Source organism: Nylanderia fulva, unplaced genomic scaffold (genome assembly GCF_048542155.1).
Source record: "Nylanderia fulva isolate GAGA-0341 unplaced genomic scaffold, ASM4854215v1 Scaffold68, whole genome shotgun sequence".
Taxonomy (NCBI): Eukaryota; Metazoa; Arthropoda; class Insecta; order Hymenoptera; family Formicidae; genus Nylanderia; species Nylanderia fulva.
The window spans coordinates 81939-104853 of record NW_028190786.1 but is presented as its reverse complement, the minus strand read 5'-3'; the positions used below and the strand labels follow the sequence as shown (position 1 = coordinate 104853).

Sequence of the window (22915 nt, the reverse complement as noted above, 5' to 3'; positions counted from 1 at the left end):
ACATCTGGGTATGAGTTCTCAAGAGTTCAGACGAAAAATACTATAATAAAAAAATTTAATAAAATAATTTTTTCTTTTTAATTAATACAACATCGGTAGTGCCTTGAACTCTTCAGAAACTTGTTTAATGCGTTAAGAATTACAGGAAAAATATTTTACGACTAGAATTCTCGAATATCGACCAGCACCACATCTCACTTTTATCTGTCTTAAATTGCATTTAAATGCATTTTCGGGCAGTAAACATTTTTTCAAAATAAATTAAACTCTTTCTAACGCTAGTCGTAAAATTTTTCAAAAATTTTTTCAAAAATAATTCAACATCGGTACTGTCTTGAACTCTTTAGAAACTTGTTTAGTATGATCAAAACTGCACGACAAATATTTTATTATGACCAGAACTTTGAAATATCGACCAGCATCTCACTTTTGTGTCTTGAAATGCTTTTTGACTGATAAAAGTGAAATACTGATCGATATTCGAGAGTTCTAGTTATAATAAAATATTTTTCATGCAGTTCTTAACGCATTAAACAAGTATCTAAAGAGTTCTAGGCATTGGTAACGTTATATTATTTGTAAAAAATGTTTACTGTCCGAAAATGCATTTAAATGCATTTTAAGAGAGATAAAAGTAAGATGTGCGGGCTAGTCGAAACTCGAGAGTTCTAGTCGTAGTAGAATATTTTTCGTGCAATTCTTAACGCATTAAACAAGTTTCTAAAGAGTTCAAGACAGTACCAATGTTGTATTATTTTTGAAAAAAATGTTTACTGCCCAAAAATGCATTTAAATGCACGCCTTAAAGATAAAAGTGAGATGCTGGTCGATATTCGAGAGTTCTAGTCGTAGTAAAATATTTTTCCTGCAATTCTTAACGCATTAAACGAGTTTCTAAAAAGTTCAAGGTACTACCGATGTTGCGTTATTTAAAAAAAAATTTTATTTTAATAAATTTTTTTATCGAAATTTTCATCGAAATTCGATGAGATGCTAAAAAACCATACGAGAAGTTAGCATCTTATTTCTTTAGAATGCGATTTTATGTGCAAATCAATTGAACTATTGTTGAAACTTATTAGAACTCCTAGAACTATGCCGGATGCAAGTAAATTTGTAGTGAATTTGTGAGATGCTAACAATTGAGATGCTAGCTTCACACTGCCTTCATGTTCCGAGTGAAAATTTTAAATTTCTAACGCATGCAAATTTTGAAAATTATAATTAATTTTTCTAGCTGTTATAATCGCAAATTACTAATCTATTTTTTCTTATAAACAACTGTGTTTTTTTTTTCACACGAATTGATTCTTGTCGTTAATTTGTGCATGAAAATTATTGAAATAAGATAACCGAAAAATCAATATTTTATAAGATATTTCTTACAATTAGTTTATGTGTAAAATTTTATGTCAAATAACTTAAATATAATATATCTCGTAAACTATTTATTTTTTTACTTTCTTATAATATTTTGTGGTAAATATTACAAGAAATCGATTTATATAAAAAAAATTAACCCTCAGTTACCACTCACTTTTGTGGCCATCTTATTTTACCACTCATGGGTTAGAGTAACCCAGAGTCTTCTTTTGTTTATATTTCTGGATCTAATAAACCTATTTTGAAGTATTTTTTTTTTCAATTGATACGCCAGACAGTAAGAAAAAAGAATATATCAGTACAAATGTCACCAGATTTCTACGACTCGAGATATTTAAGAAAAAATGAAAAGTGATCTTCTAAAATTTCGAAAAAATCATTTTTGATATGGGTTAACGTAACCCAGAGAGGTAACTGAAAATTAAAATTGTTCCATTTGATAAAACAAATGAAAAGCTTTAAATGATCTTGAAAATCGCACATTTTGAAAAAGTCAGTAACGCCAATTTCTCTCTCTCTCTCTCTCTCTCTCTCTCTCTCTCTCTCTCTCTCTCTCTCTTTCTCTCGAAATCCTACAACTTTTAGTTTGAAGCACTTTTCTCTAGAAACAGTATTTATTGTGAAAATAGAAATTTGTAATACAGGAATAAATTTTTATTTATATTACATTATTTTGAATTTCGGGATTACTTCGGGCAAAAAGTTCTGCTAATTTAAGAAGAATCTGAGCACTTGGAAGGTCCGATTCCTAAACATTTAAATCGCTCTGTGAAATTCAAAGTATCACGGATCCAGCGGTCACTAAACGTATAAGAGAATTCAGGCATGCAAATGGCTACAGGCTTAAGATCGTTCGAAATGTTCCAGAACTTGGGAAATCAATCGGAATGCCTATTGCAGTAACGAGAGGGAATAACATCGACTAGTCGTCGGAAAGCAATATCGTCGAATTGGAAACTGCTGTTAGACTGCTATCGCGAGCAAAGTCGGTTACGTCCGATTTGTTGCGGGGTGAACAATCTCGTTTCAGCTTTACGCCCGTGATTACAATACGCGATGCTACATGTATACAATACGGACTGTAATAAGGCGGCCTTATCGTGAAAGCAGCCGGACATCTTTAATTATTAACTTTCTAACAATAAGCGTCAAACGCACGGAAAGCCACATGGCGTTGCAAGACGCTATTTAGCTTCCATGGAAAATACTTTCCGACGTATAACTGCGAATTTGTTCCACCTAACAATTCGTTCGTACAACAGAGATAGCATATCGTTCGAGAAAATTTTGAATAAAAGCAAGTCTGCAAATTAAGTTTTATTAGAATAAATAATTAAGTGTATAATATTATACATATATACTTATAATTATATATAATTAATTCTAATATAAAATATATTATATAAAATATATTATAGGTATATTATATAGTATTATATAAAATATTATATATTATATAATATAACATATAATATAATATATGATATTACATAATTTATAATATCTATATTTATTATATAGAATATTATATATTATATAATATAACATACAATATAATATATGATATTATATAATTTATAATATCTATATTTATTATATAAAATATTATATATTATATAATATAACATATAATATAATATATAATATAATATATGATATAATATATATATTGTACATATATATGTGATATAACATATATATATATATATATATTTATTATACAATATATAATGTATTATATAAAAATTCTTTCTATTTGTCATTAAGACAAAAAACGTGAGATTAATTTTTTTTTAATGTCAAAAATAACTTATCATTTCCTGAGTCATTTCTCGATTACTTTATTTGCTCGATTAGCCTTCCCGCGATCGCCCATAAACAGTTATTCCTGTATGACTGCCCATTACGCTTTTTCTCTACTGAGATACTGAGGTTTTATCCCGATCGTCTCCGCCGTTCCTCCTTTCACCGAACGTTATTACAGTTATGGTTGTAGATTTCAGAGCTTTGCCATCGTGTTAAGAATGTTTCATCGTAAAATTGAAATTATCCTTCAATTTTTGAGCAATGTTTGTGCAAACACACGCTTTTGTCGTATGTCACATTATAATTTAACAAAGTTAATAATTAATTTATTCATTATATAACATGAATATATCACTCATTTATTAACTTAGTAATAACATGTGTGTAATCGATAATAATAATTTTATTAGCTCGACGATAGTAATATTCAAGCGAAATCTCCATATTATTCTGATAATATATTATATTAATAATTCACCATCTATATATACACACATTACATCACGCCACAATTTAAACATTATTAACGGCTGTTCGAGTTTAAGCATAATTTCCCGTAGGGTAATGGAAATACAAATACAAATAAAGCGTTAATTTTTTTTGGTATAATCATGCATTTTCTCAAAAAGACTCAATATATCTCTCACTCTCTCTTCCTTTCGTTTCTCTTTTTTCTTCCGGCATTTCCGTAAACAGGATGTTTTTTCCGTTGGAAAAGAACGACAATGTCGAACGATCATTGTTGGATTTACTGCATTTTCGCTTTCACCGCCTTCGTGATTCGCGAAGCCGCATATTTTCACTGTGCAGTAAAATTATTACGATCCGATCTTTTTAATTCTCTTTCAAGATATATTAGCTTGAACGTTTCAGAACTTTCAATCGTAAAACGATTATTTTTTAATAAACAAACACAATTAATTTTTTACTTATATTTTAAAGTTTCGTAAAATTTAATTAATTAATTCAACCATAAGTAAGAATTATTAACTGTATAAATATACTTTTTATTAGATTTCTGTGTGTTTTAAATATATATATATATATCCCTACAGCACGAAATATTGACGGAATATTGCAAAAATATTTTTTTGCAAGATTGAAATATTGCTGCAATATTCCTGAAAGCTTGGATATTGATTTATTTCTACAAAGGCGAATATAATATTTATAAAATATTGCAGAATATTAATTTTTTTATTTTCTTCATTTATTCAGACATTTATTTATCTCATTTCTGAGCAATCAATTTAATATTTGAGTTCCTTGTATTAGGATCGTATCAGAAAAAATTAAATTGATTAAAAGTGTTGATTGTAATTGCTACTTTTTGCATGCTTTATATAATTCTTGGGACTAAAACTTAATACGAGTTAGATAGTTCAGCTTGCGGCGCATAGTAGTAAATGAAAGAACTATGTGATTGCATTATAATATAGCAGTAATATTTTGCAATGTCTCCAATAAAATAATAACTTATTATATTTGCACAATATTGCTGCAATATGGCGCAATATTAAAATATTTATGCAATATTTTAATAATATTTCGTGCTGTAGGGGATATATATATATATATATATGTTTATACATATATGTATATATTTAACATTATAGAAATATAATACAAATTTTGTTTACTTAATATAATCCCTTTCTTGATTAAATAAATTAAATTTTATAAAACCTGCTATACACAATAAAGATAATTTTGTTTATTAAAAAATATTTGTCGTTTTAAAGATTGCAAAATCTATAAAATTGAAAATATAATGTTGAGAGAGAAAATATACTTTATTATAACATATCAATAACACCCTACATTTTCTCTTGTCGGATAAAATCTCTTTTGTCAACTTTCTCATTTTTAATAAATATATGTTTATTAATATCTCTTTATTAATATATCTCGGAGAAAGGGAATAATAAGAGACAAAATAATGACAAACAACCTATATAAAAGCAGCCCTAATCGACCCATAAAGTTTATTCCATAAAGTTGAAGAAGCTGTGATTTAAAAATTCGCGTCGGAAAATTCATGTTTTCGTTCAAAACATAACCTTGCAACAAAGACTTTATGCGAAAAAAATCATAATTCCGCCATTTTTCTTCACCGTTGGTTGGCGCTCTCCTATTGGTCGACCGCGAAATTACCGAATGCACACGTGCGCTTCTGCAGGAATGGATGTTTTCCTGGCTTCAGGAATCCCGTATGAATATTTATGAGCGACCATCTCGACCTGGGCGCGGTGGATGGAATCTACATTCCTCCTCTTTCACCTTCCCTCTTCTTCTTTTCCCTTCTCTCTCTCTCTCTTTCTCTCTCCCTCTCGCGTAACAAATTTTTTTCCTTCTCTCTTTGTAATCTCCTTCTGTCTCTCTTTCTCTGGTTTGATTAGTCATAAAATAGTATATTTTCTTACCAAAGTATCCTTGAGTCGAGAAGCTTCGGTATAAGGAGAGAATAAGAGGGAAAATTCTGAAGATTCTACAAAATCTCTCAAAGTTGAATAATTTATTCTGCTAATGTCATGTCAAATTTTAATTCGTTTGATAAACTTGACCTTTAGAAATTTTAACCATCCTTGGATACAAGTTTGCCGAGATTATATTATATATTTTGTATTATGTAGTATATCTTAGAAAATAGTAGAGAAAAAAATGTAATTTTTTTTCTTGACCATAATTTCATGCGAAATTAACATTTATTGCAATATCTAACAATTTATACATATGTATGCATCATGTTTTTTATCATTGAAAAAATTGTATTTTTTTTTCTTTTGTTTAGAGTCCCCAGCTTCTCGCCAAAGAGACTTTAAATCCTTCCCTTTATTTCTTATTATAATGTACCTTACATTTTTCAACTTAACCTATAATTACATAATACCTATAGCGTCATTGGAGGATTCGAGCCTGCGTTCCGCCATACTAGTCGTTTTTAACCGAGCTTCGGCGACGCACAGCGCGTACAGCCACCGTCGGCTTACAATTTTTCCTTAATCCTACTACCGGGGTCTGGGTGGACTCGAACCTGCGTTCCACCTATTTCTTCTCGCCTTAGGCGAGTTTCGGTGACGCAGCGTGCACGGCCACCCGCCGCCCTTCAAAAATTGTATTTTTATTTTAAGAGTTTTTCACTCGTATTTAATATACTCAGTATTTAAAATAGAAGTTAAAAAAGAATTCCGAATCTCCACTCCAAAAAATTTTAATCCAACCAAACCTATTTCTGATTAAATTAAAATTAGATTTGTCATGTTAAAAAATCTGATAAAAAATCTCTACTAAAATGGCCTCTTGCCAAAACTTTGAAATCTCAATAAATTAAAAAAATTTAATTTAATTTTAAGCTGAATGCTGGTGTATCGCAGCTACCTTCACTTAAATGTTACAATGATTGTTTCCTTTTCAAGCAATCCGTGACGTTTATAAATTATATAAATTTGTGTAATTTTAAAATCACATACCTATATCATATAGAGAAAGATCAACAATTTATTATTAAAAAATTTTTCACCTTTTACTACTGTATATGAAAGTTGAAAATATTTAAGGTTATTTTTGTGCATAATTTTGACAAAGCAATGAAAGTTCGATAAAACATTAATTTTTTTCCGATATCATGTAATGGTACGATTTACTATAAATTAATTTTTTTCACTTTTTTCTTTGTATTTAGATAAACAACTGAAAAAATATCAAATATAATTATATTAAAATAATACTTATTTATACTTTTGTGTGATACAAAAAGTATTTCTGTTAAATTTTTGAAAAGAATTTATGATTATATATAAATATATACTTATTATATATAATATTTAATTTAATAAAATATAATAATTTAATTTAATAGAGATTATATATAATATTCTATAAAAATATGAAACATTTTTATAGATATGTTTTGTTGTGGACTAAGAACTTTTATAAAAAATAAAATTTTTACAATTTTTATATTTTATATCGTTGGAAGTATGATATAAAAATTCCTAGATAATTTAGCAAACCGATTTTCAATTTACAATATAAAACAATGATAAATTTATGATAACATTATAAGCGTACATCATTAACAAATTTTCAAATAAATGTTGTTATTTGTTTAAAATAAGCTTTATTGCAATTTTAATATTTACCTTAGGGGACACGATTTCCTCTACAACGTTAGATTCTCCTCGCGTTTCGCGACCTTTTCCAGAATCAATCCGGACTCGTCACGCGGCCGCGCATTTTGCCTAGGCGCGTCACGCGTTTTTATTGCAACATTTACATCCTGATTTCGCCTGTCGACGCACGGCATTTTATCCCGATGCAAAAACAGAAAGAGGCGACCAACGAAATATTTACCCTCCAATTCGGACATGTAATAACTCCGGATATTTCACTGACAGTCCGTTTATGCAGTCCGATTATGCCCTCCTCTTTCCTCTTGTTTGATTTGCACCGGAATATTTTACGTACGTCGATGACGTCCTCTCCTGCGCGGTGTTTTTCGATAAATCGACCGAGCGACGAGTGTTAAAAAGAAAAAAAACGAGTCGTTAAATATTTGTCGTTGAATTTGCATGCGTTTGAGTGCGTTGACACATTTTTTTATTTAGGAAAAACAGACCGTGAACATGTGTATAAATCTTGAATAGATAGAAAAAGAAACAAAGAGAGTATCATGAATGTATGTGGTAAGTGAAGCTTTCAAAATATTTGCGTTTCATTTATTTGGCGTTTCGGTATTTTTATTCCCACCCCGCGCAAACACATATACATACACACAGATTCGTGTTATCAATAACACATAGAAAAAATTTTACGACGCTAAAGTGACCATATCGAATTCGCTCAGATCGACCAGATCGTGTCGGATTTCCTCCTCCCTTCCCGAAACGGTCGTGAAATTTCGAGAACGTTATTTTTTTGCACGATGGAATCGAAACGTTAAAACGCAAATAATTTCATGGTAAATCGCCGTATTCGTTCCCCGAATTTCCCGCGATTGCAAACTTTACGATTTATATTTTCAGTGATCAAGCATTTTTTTCTTGTTTTTTATTTGTTTTATCTCAACTTTGCAGCGTTGTGCATATAGTTATAAAATCGTAAAGCAAAAATTATCGTTTAAACATTCGCCTATAAATTAGGAAATATGGGCGGCGACACGAAAATAAATCAAACTCGGAGGAAAATTTCTTTTTTTTTTTTTTTTTTTTTTTTTTGCAAAAAACGTTGTTACGGTCGATGAACTTCGTCGTAACCGCGCCTTGATTAATGCAAGAAATATTTAAATCACGTATCCATTCCGATTACATTAATGCATAATGCATGCTTCGAGGTAAATCGCGGCAATTCCTTAATAAATCGCGATACTCCAAAACATGGTAAAAATTCTTTGAAACTAAATAATCATTTTCATATAATTGCGGCGCAGAAATTTTTTAAAAGTTTCTCTCTTTTCCTCGTATAATTTATAAAGTAAAATTTCTACATAATTTATTAATAAAAAATATATATATATATATATAATATATAAAATATAGTTTTTTTACATGTATAATAAAAATAAGTATAATAATAAAATATAGTTTTTTGTATAATAAAGTGTAGTAATAAAGTAATAGTTATAAAATATAATAATAAAGTTTTTATACGTAATAAAAAAATTATAATTATATCATTTAATTATAATTTATTATAACTTTTGTTATGTAATATAAATTATATATTATCATTCCATTATACGTATTACTTTGTTATGTAAATTTATATTGTGTATATATAAAAATATATAGTGTATGTTATATAAATATTATATAAAAATTTATATATTCTATATTACATTTCGAATCCGAATAATAATATTAATATAAAATAAAAATAAGACTTATATCATAGTATAAATGAATTTTTCCGATTTTAATCAAAAGAATAATAATTGCGTGCATTTCTTTAAACGTAAAACATCTTTTAACTGATTAAGATTAAATCACTTTACTGAAGGAGAAAGGAAAAAAGGAAAGAGGAAATCGCGGATCACGCGCCAGTTATTGCACCCTGTAAGCGCCATATTGCGACATGCTAATGAATTTTTTCCTCCGACGGCAGGGGAACGGAAAAAAAGATTAATTCACCGCGGATGCCTCTCCATCTGGTAGAGGGGAATCGGAGGTAAAGGGAGATATTAAAAATTAATCCTCTTGGCCGTTAAGGACTCCAGCAGGGTTGTTCCGGGATGGCGACAAGTGGTCGTAATGAACGCTCTAATGAACATGCACAATGAGCACGGTCTCGTTAAGCCACGTGAATCGATCGATCATTAACACGTGGCCTTTTTTTTAACTATATATTATTTAGGTGCCAACGACAAGAGATGAAAGAGGTAGGTAGACATAAAGTTTCATGTACCACATAAAAATGGAGCGAAAGAAGACAGTTTGTCCCTTCTTCAGGGTAAGTTTTTGCGAACTGGAGATTTGCGGAAAGTTTTATGATTGCGGAAGACTCTAGGGAGAGTCCAGAAGTGTGCGAGTGAAGTGTTTGAATTTTTCGGACGAGACTTTCACGGGATTGCAAAGAATATAGAAGTTTATCGCAAAGGCAGAAAGGGATGAAAAAGAAGAACATTAATATATTGTAGATGCGAAATACACATATGCATACGAAATATATATACTACTAAATTCTCTCTATACTGTGTATTATTTATTATACAGAGTGTCCCATTGTAAAAGATCCACTCAAACATCTCAGAAACACTGCGTTAATTCGAAAAGTACTTAATAAAAAAATATTTTAGTGTTTTGAAAAGCTCTCGAGATAAGCTATATAAGAACATGTATTAAAAAATAGTAGGTTCCATTTAAGATATTGAAGGTGATCTTTACGTGACCTTCAAACAACTTATTGAAAGCTTTGTTTGAAACATATTCGATTTAACGCAGTGTTTCTGAGATATTTAAGTGGATCTTTTAAAATCAGATACCCTGTATACATTATATTGCCTCTATATACTATATATTATCAATTTTATAAAATTAATATAATATATATATATTGAGTATAAAAAAATCTGCGGTTATGGAAGGACATTTGACGGCGACGCTAGCGCCCTCTACGAACTTCGATAGTAAATTTTATTTTAAAAATTGAAGGTGACCTTTACGTGACCTTCAAACGACTATCCAAAGTCAAATATTTGCCACTATCTTATGTCTCCATTGAAGTCATATAACACTTTTGTTGGAAACATTTTTCAATTTAACGCAATGTTTGATATATTTGAATCGATTTTTTTAAATGGAACACCCTATATATATATATATATATATATATATATATATATATATATAATGTTTCAAACAAAAGTGTTATATGACTTTAATGGAGACATAAGATAGTGGCAAATATTTGACCTTGGATAGTTATTTGAAGGTCACGTAAAGGTCACCTTCAATTTTTAAAATAAAATCTACTATCGAAGTTCGTAGAGGGCGCTAGCGTCGCCGTCGAATAATATATATTTATATATATATATATATATATATATATATATTATATTCATCTACATGCTATATTATCGGTTTTATAAAATTAATATATGTATATTGAGTGTATAAAAAAATGTGCGGTTATGGATGGAATGACATACGGCAACGCGCTAGCACTCTCTACAAACTTTGATACAGAAACCGACGGCACACGCTAAAGGGTGGGGTAAGGGAGGTGGAGGAAGGATGCAATCTCCCCTATCGTGTAGATCGGAAGCCAATTAATATCCACCACGCATTCTACTCATCCCCCATTCCCCCTTTCGTACACATGCTGAAACATAACTACCCGCGTCGTGATATACTCGCGCCATGGGACTCGCTTGTCAGCGACGGGACCCCATAAACTACAGACCGTCGCGATAACCGAAGTTAATCGACGGTTATCTCGTTATCGCGGCGCGATCTCTGCGAGATTATAACGATGAGACGTCGTCGTTTTATCGTCATCGTGGCTTCACGAGCGTCGCAATAATTAGCGTCGATGGCCTGATTACGAAGCTAATCGATCTCTGTCGAATGAGCTTTTTAAAAATGTCGATTTCGATCGCGATGACTGTCAGCTTTATTTTATATCGAATTTGTGAAAATAATCAGTTGTGATTAATAATAAAATATATGATTATTTATTATAATTATTAAAAATTATTTAAAATTATAATTATTAAGAGGATATCGGATTAGTTCTATTTTATCGAAATCGAAAAGTGAGGTTAGATTCAAAATATAAATAATAATCAAAATATAATATATCAATAAATATAAATGAAATTATCAAAATATAAATAAAATTGAATTTATATTTTGAATGACTATATGCAGATTGATAAATCCTTTTCCACAAAAGTACTTAATATTAATAAACCGCGTTAGCTTATAATTTCAGGTAATAAACAATCTGTATAGCCAATAAATAGATTTATAGTCTAATCTCACTTTTCGATTGATAACACAAAACTATTCCGACATTATCTTAATATATTTAAAATAATTAATTAAATTATTATTTATTCATTTATTTATTTATTATCAATTATTATTTCTCATATTTACACGCACGTTATATTATTTTCGATATATAAAAAGTACAGATATTTTTATTCCTTAAAAAATTAATTTTTTCAATATATAATGAATATATGTATTTCTCTGTTCTCATTGAATCTTCGTTAATTAAATGATAACTTGAAAATATATTATCACTCACCTTATAGATCTCGTCGACAAGTCTGGTCAGCTCCTCGGTCTCCATGATATGACCTCCTCTTAGATGAAAATTTTGTTTTTTTTCCTCTAACTTTGTGAGATGCTCATATTTTTTCGTCTTCCCGAGACCGGATCTCACGTGATCGCTCCGCTTTCCCGAACTCGATCCACTACACTCGATCACCCGGTTGATATATAACGCTCCGAATCTAGAATACGAGGGAAAACAGAACAGAGAAAATTAGAATTGACTCACAAAAGTTCGTTAAAATGAAAACATATGTAGGTGCAAGAAAAAAGCATTTAATAAACTAATTTTCAACTATCCTCTCAATTATATTTTCTATATTAATATTAATACGTGTAATAACTAAGAAATATAAAATTTAATATTGCATACAGGGTGACTTATTTTAATCTCATGAAGCAAATATTTGGAAACCACGGAATTTTTTAAAAATATGCCAAGGAAAAGTAGAATTTCGATATAAAAATCGTGACATAAAATTGCCTTTGATTGTGTTTTTGATCATTTAAAAGTCAATTAAATTTTTTAAAACAAAACCAGCTTATTTTTTTATATAAATTACAATATATATATATATATATATATATGTTATGTACTAATAACTAATAAATGACAATTTAACTAATAAATAACAATTTAAAAATTAATATTGCATCCTTAATAAATTTAAAAAATATATTAATTTTACATTTATAACAAAAAAATCCATATGTAGAATCTTTAGATATATAAAAATCTTTAAACTAATAGATCTTTATAAGTTCGTAGGTCTTTGACTTCACTGGTATTCCGCTTCGTGTATACACTCAACTATTTATCCGTTACTATATGTTTTTTTATGATAATAATCGCTAATAGAAAAGTGCATTCCTCGTTCGATTATATGATCAATCGGCAGGAATGGCCGACTGGAATCTCAGAACGCCGGCCGCTTAGGCTAAGCTCGGGCTAAGCATTACTCATACACGGACGAGAGAGAGAGGTCACAAGTACTTTCATTCCGCAAGGACACCCGGTATGCGCGAACGACTATACGAGAAAACACCACATAACTTCGCCGCTCTTGTAATGTATTTCTCAATGCGGATCTACGGATCGCGTGTCGAAGTGGTTCACTGATTGCAGATTGAAAACCAGATATAGTATAATACTATATATAGTAATATATTTTATTTTAATTTTATTATGCAATATTATTACTTTATATGTATAATGTACAATTATATATATATATATATATATATATATATATAATAGTTATTAAATATTAGGATATGTGCAATAACAAAATTAGTTAAATTAGTTACGACTAAGTTAGTCGTAACTAATCAATAGTTATTATAATAATTCATTATTGTAATAATATACTGTAATAGTTGTCATTGTAATAGTTATTTCATAGTAATATATAGTATATATTACTATATATAGTATATGTTACTATAATAATATATAGTACATATAGTTATTATATGATAGTAATAATTATCATTGTAATAACTATTATATGACATAATAATATATAATAGTATATACTAGTAATACACTAGTATATATACTAGTAATATCCCCTATAGCACGAAATATTATTAAAATATTGCATAAATATTTCAATATTGCGCCATATTACAAATATTGCAGCAATATTGTGCAAATATAATAAGTTATTATTTTATTGGAGACATTGCAAAATATTACTGCTATGTTATAATGCAATTACATAGTTCTTTCATTTACCACTATGCGCCGCAAGCTGAACTATCTAACTTGCATTAAGTTTTAGTCCCGAGAATTATATAAAGCATGCAAAAAGTAGCAATTACAGTCAACACTTTTAATCAATTTAATTTTTTCTGATACGATCCTAATACAGGGAACTCAAATATTAAATTGATTGCTCAGAAATGAGATAAATAAATGTCTGAATAAATGAATTTTTCGACGCGAATTTTTAAATCACAGCTTCTTCAACTTTATGGAGTAAACTTTATGGGTCGATTATGGCTGCTTTTATATAGGTTGTTTATCATTATTTTGTCTCTTATTATTCTCTTTCTCCGAGATATATTAATAAAGAGATATTAATAAATATATTTTTATTAAAAATGAGAAAGTTGACAAAAGAGATTTTATCCGATAGGAGAAAATGTAGGGTGTTATTGATATGTTATAATAAAGTATATTTTCTCTCTCAACATTATATTTTCAATTTTATAGAATTTGCAATCTTTAAAACGACAAATATTTTTTAATAAACAAAATTATCTTTATTGTGTATAGAAGGTTTTACAAAATTTAATTTATTTAATCAAGAAAGGGATTATATTAAGTAAACAAAATTTGTATTATATTTCTATAATGTTAAATATATACATATATGTATAAACATATATATATATATATATATATATATATATATATATATATCCCCTACAGCACGAAATATTACTAAAATATTGCATAAATATTTCAATATTGCGCCATATTACAAATATTGCAGCAATATTGTGCAAATATAATAAGTTATTATTTTATTGGAGACATTGCAAAATATTACTGCTATATTATAATGCAATTACATAGTTCTTTCATTTACCACTATGCGCCGCAAGCTGAACTATCTAACTTGCATTAAGTTTTAGTCCCGAGAATTATATAAAGCATGCAAAAAGTAGCAATTACAATCAACACTTTTAATCAATTTAATTTTTTCTGATACGATCCTAATACAGGGAACTCAAATATTAAATTGATTGCTCAGAAATAAAATAAATAAATGTCTGAATAAATAAAAAAAATAAAAAAATTAATATTCTGCAATATTTTATAAATATTATATTCGTCTTTGTAGAAATAAATCAGTATCATTGCAGAAATGTTGCACAATATAGTTTGAGGGCGGACATATCTATATATTGGCAAGCTTTTAGGAATATTGCATGCAATATTTCAATCTTGCAAAACAATATTTTTGCAATATTCCGTCAATATTTCGTGCTATAGGGAATATAGCATATATACTATACATTACTACAATATAATAGTCAATTATTAATAATGTATAGTTGTTACGTGATATAATAATATATAGAGATAGTAATATATATTATATAATAATAGACTTAGAGTATAGTAATATATATATAAATATAAATTTAACATATATAAGATAGGCAATAAGAGCCAAATCGCGGATGACAGTGCGTTATTCTAAACGAAACTAAATTTTTTCGTTAGAATTAAATACCTGTGCACAAGGCACCAAATTTTTACTTGGACACGGCCAAGATATAAAATTGGAATAATCTCTACAAGAGATTTTTAATTCCATGTATCCCCTATTCCCCCTAAAGAAATAAAGTGCGAGAGAAAAATATAGATCCGAAAGTCGCAGAATCGGGAATCGAACCCGAGACCTTTCGCTTGCCGGGCGACTGCTCTTCCAACTGAGCTATTCAGATCCTTTCGATTCTATACTTTTCTCTGTTATATATATTAATGTTGGTAAATAAACGCCTTTAAGCCAGCGTGTATAAATTAAGAGTTTAACTAGGCTCTGTAATATATAAATATAAATTTAACATATATAAGATAGGCAATAAGAGCCAAATCGCGGATGACAGTGCGTTATTCTAAACGAAACTAAATTTTTTCGTTAGAATTAAATACCTGTGCACAAGGCACCAAATTTTTACTTGGACACGGCCAAGATATAAAATTGGAATAATCTCTACAAGAGATTTTTAATTCCATGTATCCCCTATTCCCCCTAAAGAAATAAAGTGCGAGAGAAAAATTTAGGGGGAATAGGGGATACATGGAATTAAAAATCTCTTGTAGAGATTATTCCAATTTTATATCTTGGCCGTGTCCAAGTAAAAATTTGGTGCCTTGTGCACAGGTATTTAATTCTAACGAAAAAATTTAGTTTCGTTTAGAATAACGCACTGTCATCCGCGATTTGGCTCTTATTGCCTATCTTATATATGTTAAATTTATATTTATATATTACAGAGCCTAGTTAAACTCTTAATATATATATAGTTATTGCATATAGTAATATAATTACTATAATAATAGTTGTTAGAATATAGTATAATAAAGTAGAATACGTATACTATTATAGTTATTATAATAATAGTTAATAATAGTATCTATAGTGTAATAGTACTGCAATAGTAATACAATAGTAGTTGTTATAGTATACGTTATAGTATGTAATAGTAGTAAAATAGTAGTTATAACAATAGTATAGTTAATTAAATAATAATATATTTTTATACATATATATATCTTTTTCAAAAATAATAAGGCAGTAAACGTCATTTAAAATTATTGCACGTATTATTAACGATACAATTATTAACATTAACAGTATAATTCAACAGAATATATGTATTATTACCTCTCGCGCTTGTGTCAGACATAATAATGAGAACCTTTAATCAATAATTTGTCGAAAAAAAGATACGTCGTAGACATATAAAATTCATGACATTCTCGGAACACTGAAATTCGCGTAATACAATTTACAGAAGACGTCCGTTTACCAAAGGTAAACGCTTGCGAATAATTGCGAATTACGTCGATAATATCGTGGCGGCAGCGAGCGGCGATTGTGAGAGTGTCACTTGCGAAATAACGAAAGAGCAAACTGGCAATTGCAAACGAAATATCAATCGCGCGGCAACTCCGTGTGCGTACATATGTGTAACATATAATAGGCTCGTTTAATAATTAAGCGGCCGCTCTCGCGATTCGCGAGTCTGTGCGGGCGAGCTTAATTAATAAATTGACATTTTCATAAATTAATCCGCGACTACACAAACTCGCGCACAAAATTGGCACGAGGACCGTTTACCGACTTTATCAATAATCCTGAGTGATTCAGCAACATTTGTTCGAAACCTCGTTATATATATATATTTTTTTTTTATTATTTTTAATTTTAATTTTTTATAATGATATAAAAAATATAAATATAATAATATATGCTAATAATAACACTAATTTAAAAAAATTTTTTTTTTCGTTATTTTAAACTAGACAAGGTGTTACTTATAGATTTTTAAATGCTGCAAGCTAATTTTTATTAGCATTCACTGGCAACTTCGTATTTAAATCCTTTTTAACATGATTAAAAAGTAAGATATTGAAATTTAAAAAATGCATTTTATACATTCATAATTATTTGATCAGATTTTTTTCATATAGGTAATGTCAACGTACCTCTTTTACAAAAAAATATCAAATATCGTAAAAAGGCCATTTTTTATACATATTAAAAATCTTAATTATTTTTGAAATTTGAAAGAGCTAGTAAAATTTCAAAAATCTTCAAGAAACATTTTGCTTTAAAATAAATTGTATTAGCTGTAAATTACTATAATTAAAAATATATAAATAATTTTAATATTTTAAATTAAATGTAATAGAAAAAATTAATTTATAATCATCTAAATAACCAAGTCATTCGCGGTCGATTACAAATTTCGAAAAGAGCGAATAAGAAGTTCTCACATATATACATATACATATTTGTATATACTACAGAAAGCGTTATCGAAATTATCAATCCATTCAAAATGTGTAATCAAACGATATCCATGACTCGATCACCGAAATGTTGCACGTATCTATGGAGAACAAGAGGGGAAGAAAGGGCTCGTCGGATTTGTTAAATCATATCGATCGATACACGCATATGCGCAAACGATTCGATCTCGATCGTTAATACAGAGCGGAAGATTCGATTAAACGATGAAAGCGCCGCAAAATTCAACATGGCCTATCGAACTCTCTCTCTCTCTCTCTCTCTCTCTCTCTCTCTCTCTCTCTCGCGAATATTCGCTCGCCCGTTCGTCCGCGAATTTCGCCGACACAAGCTTCGCAAACGCTCGCTCACCCCGAAAGCTTTCAGGCGAATTAAATTCTCTCGAATCGTTTACGATAAAATGTTTCCCTTTAATCTCTCTAATCACCGACGCACTCGGCAAACTTGCGAATTCAACCGATGGACGACGGGCTAGGAACGTTTTAAAGTATTCGATACTCCACGTTCGATCGCTAATATTGAAGTCTCGGATGTGCCCGATTGTTTTAGGTTCCAGGCGATGAAGGGGTAAACGTGGTAAGAGAGGTAAAATAAATATAATAATAATAATTATAATAAATAATAAAAATAATAATAATAATAAATAATAAATAATAAAAATAATAAAAATAATAATAATAATAATAAAAAATAATAAATAATTATCAGTAAATCGAAATAAAAAAATGTATATATAACCTTACATTTCGTGAAAACGTCTCTATTACAATAGAATTTAAAAAATTAATCAATAATAAGAAAATAAAATATCAATGTTATGGATATGCATTCTTTATTTGTTATCGAGAATCAAATTGCATCGACTCTGCATCGACATGTATGCACTTGTAAATGTTGATTTAATAATTGTAAAAATTCCCCGTTAATTAAAATACAATTAAATCGATAAACGATTAAATGAATGCATCATATATGTTACATTTCATGAAAACGTTTACTATAATAGAATAAAAATTAATTAGAGAAATAATAAAATAATAAAATGCAAAAATAATAAAAATTAATAAAAAAATATAATAAATATAATAATAAAATAAAATATTAATAAATCTATAACAATAATAATAAATATAATAATAAATATAATAACAAAATAAATAATAGTAATAAATATAATGATAACAAATATATATAAATATAATAAAAATTAATCAGATAATAAAATAATAAAATGTAAATATTATAGATATACATTCTTTAATTATCATTATTGAGAATCACAAAATGCATCGACACGTAAATTATATTAATTGATATTAATTGTAATTCTCTGTTAATTATGACTTACAAATCGGATAGGAAATCAAAATATAGATTAATGAATAAAAACGTGTATTCATGTATGCTAAACACGATTTCTCTCGACGTTAATTATTGTTCACTCGAAACTCACCTCTGTCGGGCCGAATAACGCGCTATCAATCACGTGCATCGACGATAGAGGCGCTTCGAACTTATACTTTCTTCGTTGCGTAATACAGCATTGTTACATCATACGCACACCGGCGTGAATATTTATTGTTTATTAGTGCACGGTCGACAACCCACGTCCCTCATACACCCTCCTCTTTCTCCGGGGATTAAATATTCCGAGCTTTCCCCGAGCTGACTTGTGTCGAAGCGATATTTACATAAGTTACGCGACAATGTCTGACGCTGTCTGTTGTCAACAACAACCTAACCTGTGCAAAAATTTTATGCGGAAAGAATTTTCTTCTCTTTCACCATTTCAATCTGAAATAATGCATTCTTTGAGCGTGAGCTCTAACATTTTTTCCTGACATCGCAAATAAGAAAATGTCATTTTTATTTAAAAAAAATTGTGGATATAGATATTATAATACGCTTTTCAAACGATTCTCTTGAATAGAACTTTTTTACTCTTTTTTTTGCGAATCGGTGTTTCTAAAATCTGTCGGTCCGAGTTTAAAGAAAAAAAGAGAGAGGAAGAAAATTCCTTTTCTTCCTTTCATTACTTCCAATTGAGCTGAATAATGGTTTATAAATGAAAGTTTATGTCTAGTAGATTAATCCTGAAAATACTATGTCGAGGTAAGTGAGCGTTTCAAATAAGGAATAAATGATCCGAATAAACCCGTTAATAACAGATAGTAACATTTAAAATTATACAAGCACATTTTAGTTAAATGTTTGAATGTTATTTTTGTTCTATTTGTAGAAATCTTAGGGATATCTGTTGTTTACGAATTTTTTTGGATAGCTAATTTCTTTGCTCATCTCAGTATATTTCTGAAGATGTTTCATCATAAACTTCTATTTATAAATCATTTAACTAATATATTTATAAATTTTTCCATTGATAAAGATATTTTTTATTTCTCTTCTTTCTCTTAGAAAGAGTTTGTATTATTAAAAAAATATAATATTTAATATTAATACTTAAATTGTTCACGACTGTAAACAATTTAAGAGAAGACCCAACATGGAGATCGTTAAAAAGAATATCAGGATGTTTACACTTTTTAGAAAAATTTAGATTTCTTAGAGGTTTCTTTTTATCTAAAAACTCAGGGAATTTTCATAAAATTTTATTGAGACTTGGAAAATTTTTTTAAATTCTTTTTTTGATAATTGGATATTACAAATAATTGACATTCTTCAGTTGTAATTTTTAATGATAAGAAAATAAAAATGTTATGCAAGTGAAAAAATGTATCTTAAATAATTAATCGAAAATTAGAAAGAAAATATTTTAAAAAATTGCATTAGAAAATTTTCTAAGTTTGCTTGAAATTCGAACAAAATAATACCTGCAAGTTCGAGGAATTTTTCTTCGCACAAAATTAAAAAATGATGCACCGATTTTTAATTCCATTTTCCTTCCAATATATATTGCACAAAAAAAAACATAATATAAGTACATATTAATACATTTAAAGCATCAACAAAATATATATAATATCGAGAATAATTTTATTAGCGACGCGATAATCTTCTTCTTCAAGGCCAGTGAAGGGGAAAGTTTATAGGGACTAGTTCCATAAACGAGATTCCACGAGCTGTAAATTGGTGCGAAAAAAGCACACGCACCTCTCTCGAAAGCAGCCGTTTTACCTCTTTTTTTTCTCTCGCGAGCTAAAACATCCTTGGCTTTCAAAGCCACCTTCTCCCTCCCGTTCCGCCATCATTTCCTCCCTCTCTTACATCGTAGCTTTAATTATCGCCTCAAAGGGCCCCGCCCCTTTGCTTTATTTATCCATCGATGACGTTCCCTTATCCTCCGCGCCGTCAAAGAAATTCTTATGGACGTTAATTAACCTCCGAACGCAAAAAAAAACGGGTGCAAAAACGAACAGAAGCGCCCATATTCATTGCGATAATGAGGGAGGAAACTATTCTTTGTTCCCCTTTCATCGTATGACCCACCGTATTTCGCTCCCGACAAAGTAATAGTATCTTTATAGCTTCCATTTTAGGAAATATATATATGTATATCCCTAAAATGGAAGCTATAGTCCTAGTTTTTTGTTCCTATATATCCCTATATATGTAATCATATATACATTAGGTTAGGTTAGATTAGGTTAGGTTAGGTTAAGTTAGTATATATAATAATTTCTAAAATAGAAGCTATGAAGCTATAGCCCTGTATATATAATATTTATATATATGTGTATGATTGTCATATAATAATTTATACATATATTTCAAATTAATTAATAAAAATATAATTTATAAAAATATAATATACGTACAAAAATAAATTAGGAAAATGTAACATATTTATTCCTCTTATTCCTATTCAAATTATGTAATATCATGAAAAACATGAAAAATGTAAAAGAAATAATATTATATATAATTATATATAATAATAATAATAATAATTTATATTTTATTTAATTTATAAAATTAATAAAAATATTATTTATGAAAAAATATATATAGGTATGTATGTATAAATAGAAATTTTGGAATATAGTATATACATACAAAGTTATTACATTTTCTTAAAATACTAAGTTTTTTTTAACTAAAAGCATAAAAAATATATAAGAGAAATAATGAAAAAATATTTCTTTTTAAACCATGTGATTTATAACTTTATAAAAAATAACGGAAAATATATAACTTAATCTGTTTTCTTTCTTTTTCTCAGAGAAGAAAGAAGCAAAAGACCAGTAATTACAGTCTACTCATCATTAATCAATTTAGAACACATATTATGAATCTGAGAAAATACGGGTTTACGTAACGCGAATAAAGGAAAGTTACAATACGTTGAAAAGTTGGTTAGAAAGGATAGAAAGATGCGCAGGTGGAAAGTAAAAGAAAATTTATATTATGACGGAAATCAGTACGCAATAAAGCGTTAACAACGAATTACGAGCTGCAATAGAGCCCCGATGATCTCGACCCGTGAATTATCTGCCGCTTTGCCGAGACATAAATTCCGATTTGCAGCTGACATTCGGTTCGAGCCAGTTCGAACTCACGCGCTTATACATTTTTCTTTTTTTTTTTATCAAAACTTCAATAATGGCGAAATGGACCAGCCATTTTGCACGTTCAACTTTAAGAGACGCGATAAAAATGGGTGGAAAAGAAAGAGATATAGTTTTGTTCAATTTTTCAATTTTTTACTCAAATTAATTTATTTCTTCCATTAAGCAAAAAATTTCAAATTCCAAATAGCACATACTTTTTAAAAATTTCACAATTTGTTTTTTATTTTTGTATGTAAATATATTTACATTTTATCTATATTGATATTAAATTAAATATTCTTTAAAAGTTCACTAAAAATATAATATTGTGCAAATATTTTATATTATAGAGAAGGCTTGAGATGTTATCATCTCAAGACTTCTCTATAATATAAAATATAATATACAAATATAAAATATAGAATAAAATTCTATAACATAAAATATAAAATATTGAATTGAATAAAGATAAATAGTTTTATGCTAAATTGAGTAATTAATTTTCGTTTGCGGTTGTTTGTTCTTTAACTATGTTATGACAATGTGTTTTAACCGCGAAACATAAACGTGCTGTGTTGTAGCACATACATATATGCATATATGTTGTTTAAAATGTATAGAAAATCAAGCTGAACAATGTTTTTTTAACTTCTAGCATTAAAATCAATAATTTCAGTGTCATAAAAATGCCATTTTTTATTTTTTGTAAAGGTATAGTATTTTTACGTATCTACAATATCTCTTATTTTGCATTACTTTTGTGTTTATCAAAATGTTTGCTTCTATTTTTATTTTACTCTTGTTTGTTGGCTCGGTAATTGTCATTATTTTTGTTTTGCTCAGAAATAATTTGTAATGTACTCCATGTAAAATAATACCGACTTTA

At 28.6% G+C, this 22915-nt stretch overlaps 1 protein-coding gene across 1 annotated transcript in view; it reads right to left on the bottom strand.

Moving 5' to 3' along the window:
- The window catches only part of IRSp53 (Insulin receptor substrate 53 kDa), a 130237-nt gene that overhangs the window by 105188 nt on the left and 2134 nt on the right, over window positions 1-22915 (bottom strand). The window contains exon 2 of the mRNA XM_085488341.1: window positions 11941-12148. Coding sequence (XP_085344467.1) covers window positions 11941-11985 — 45 coding nt within the window. The 5' untranslated portion in view covers window positions 11986-12148. The remainder of the gene's footprint in view (window positions 1-11940; window positions 12149-22915) is intronic.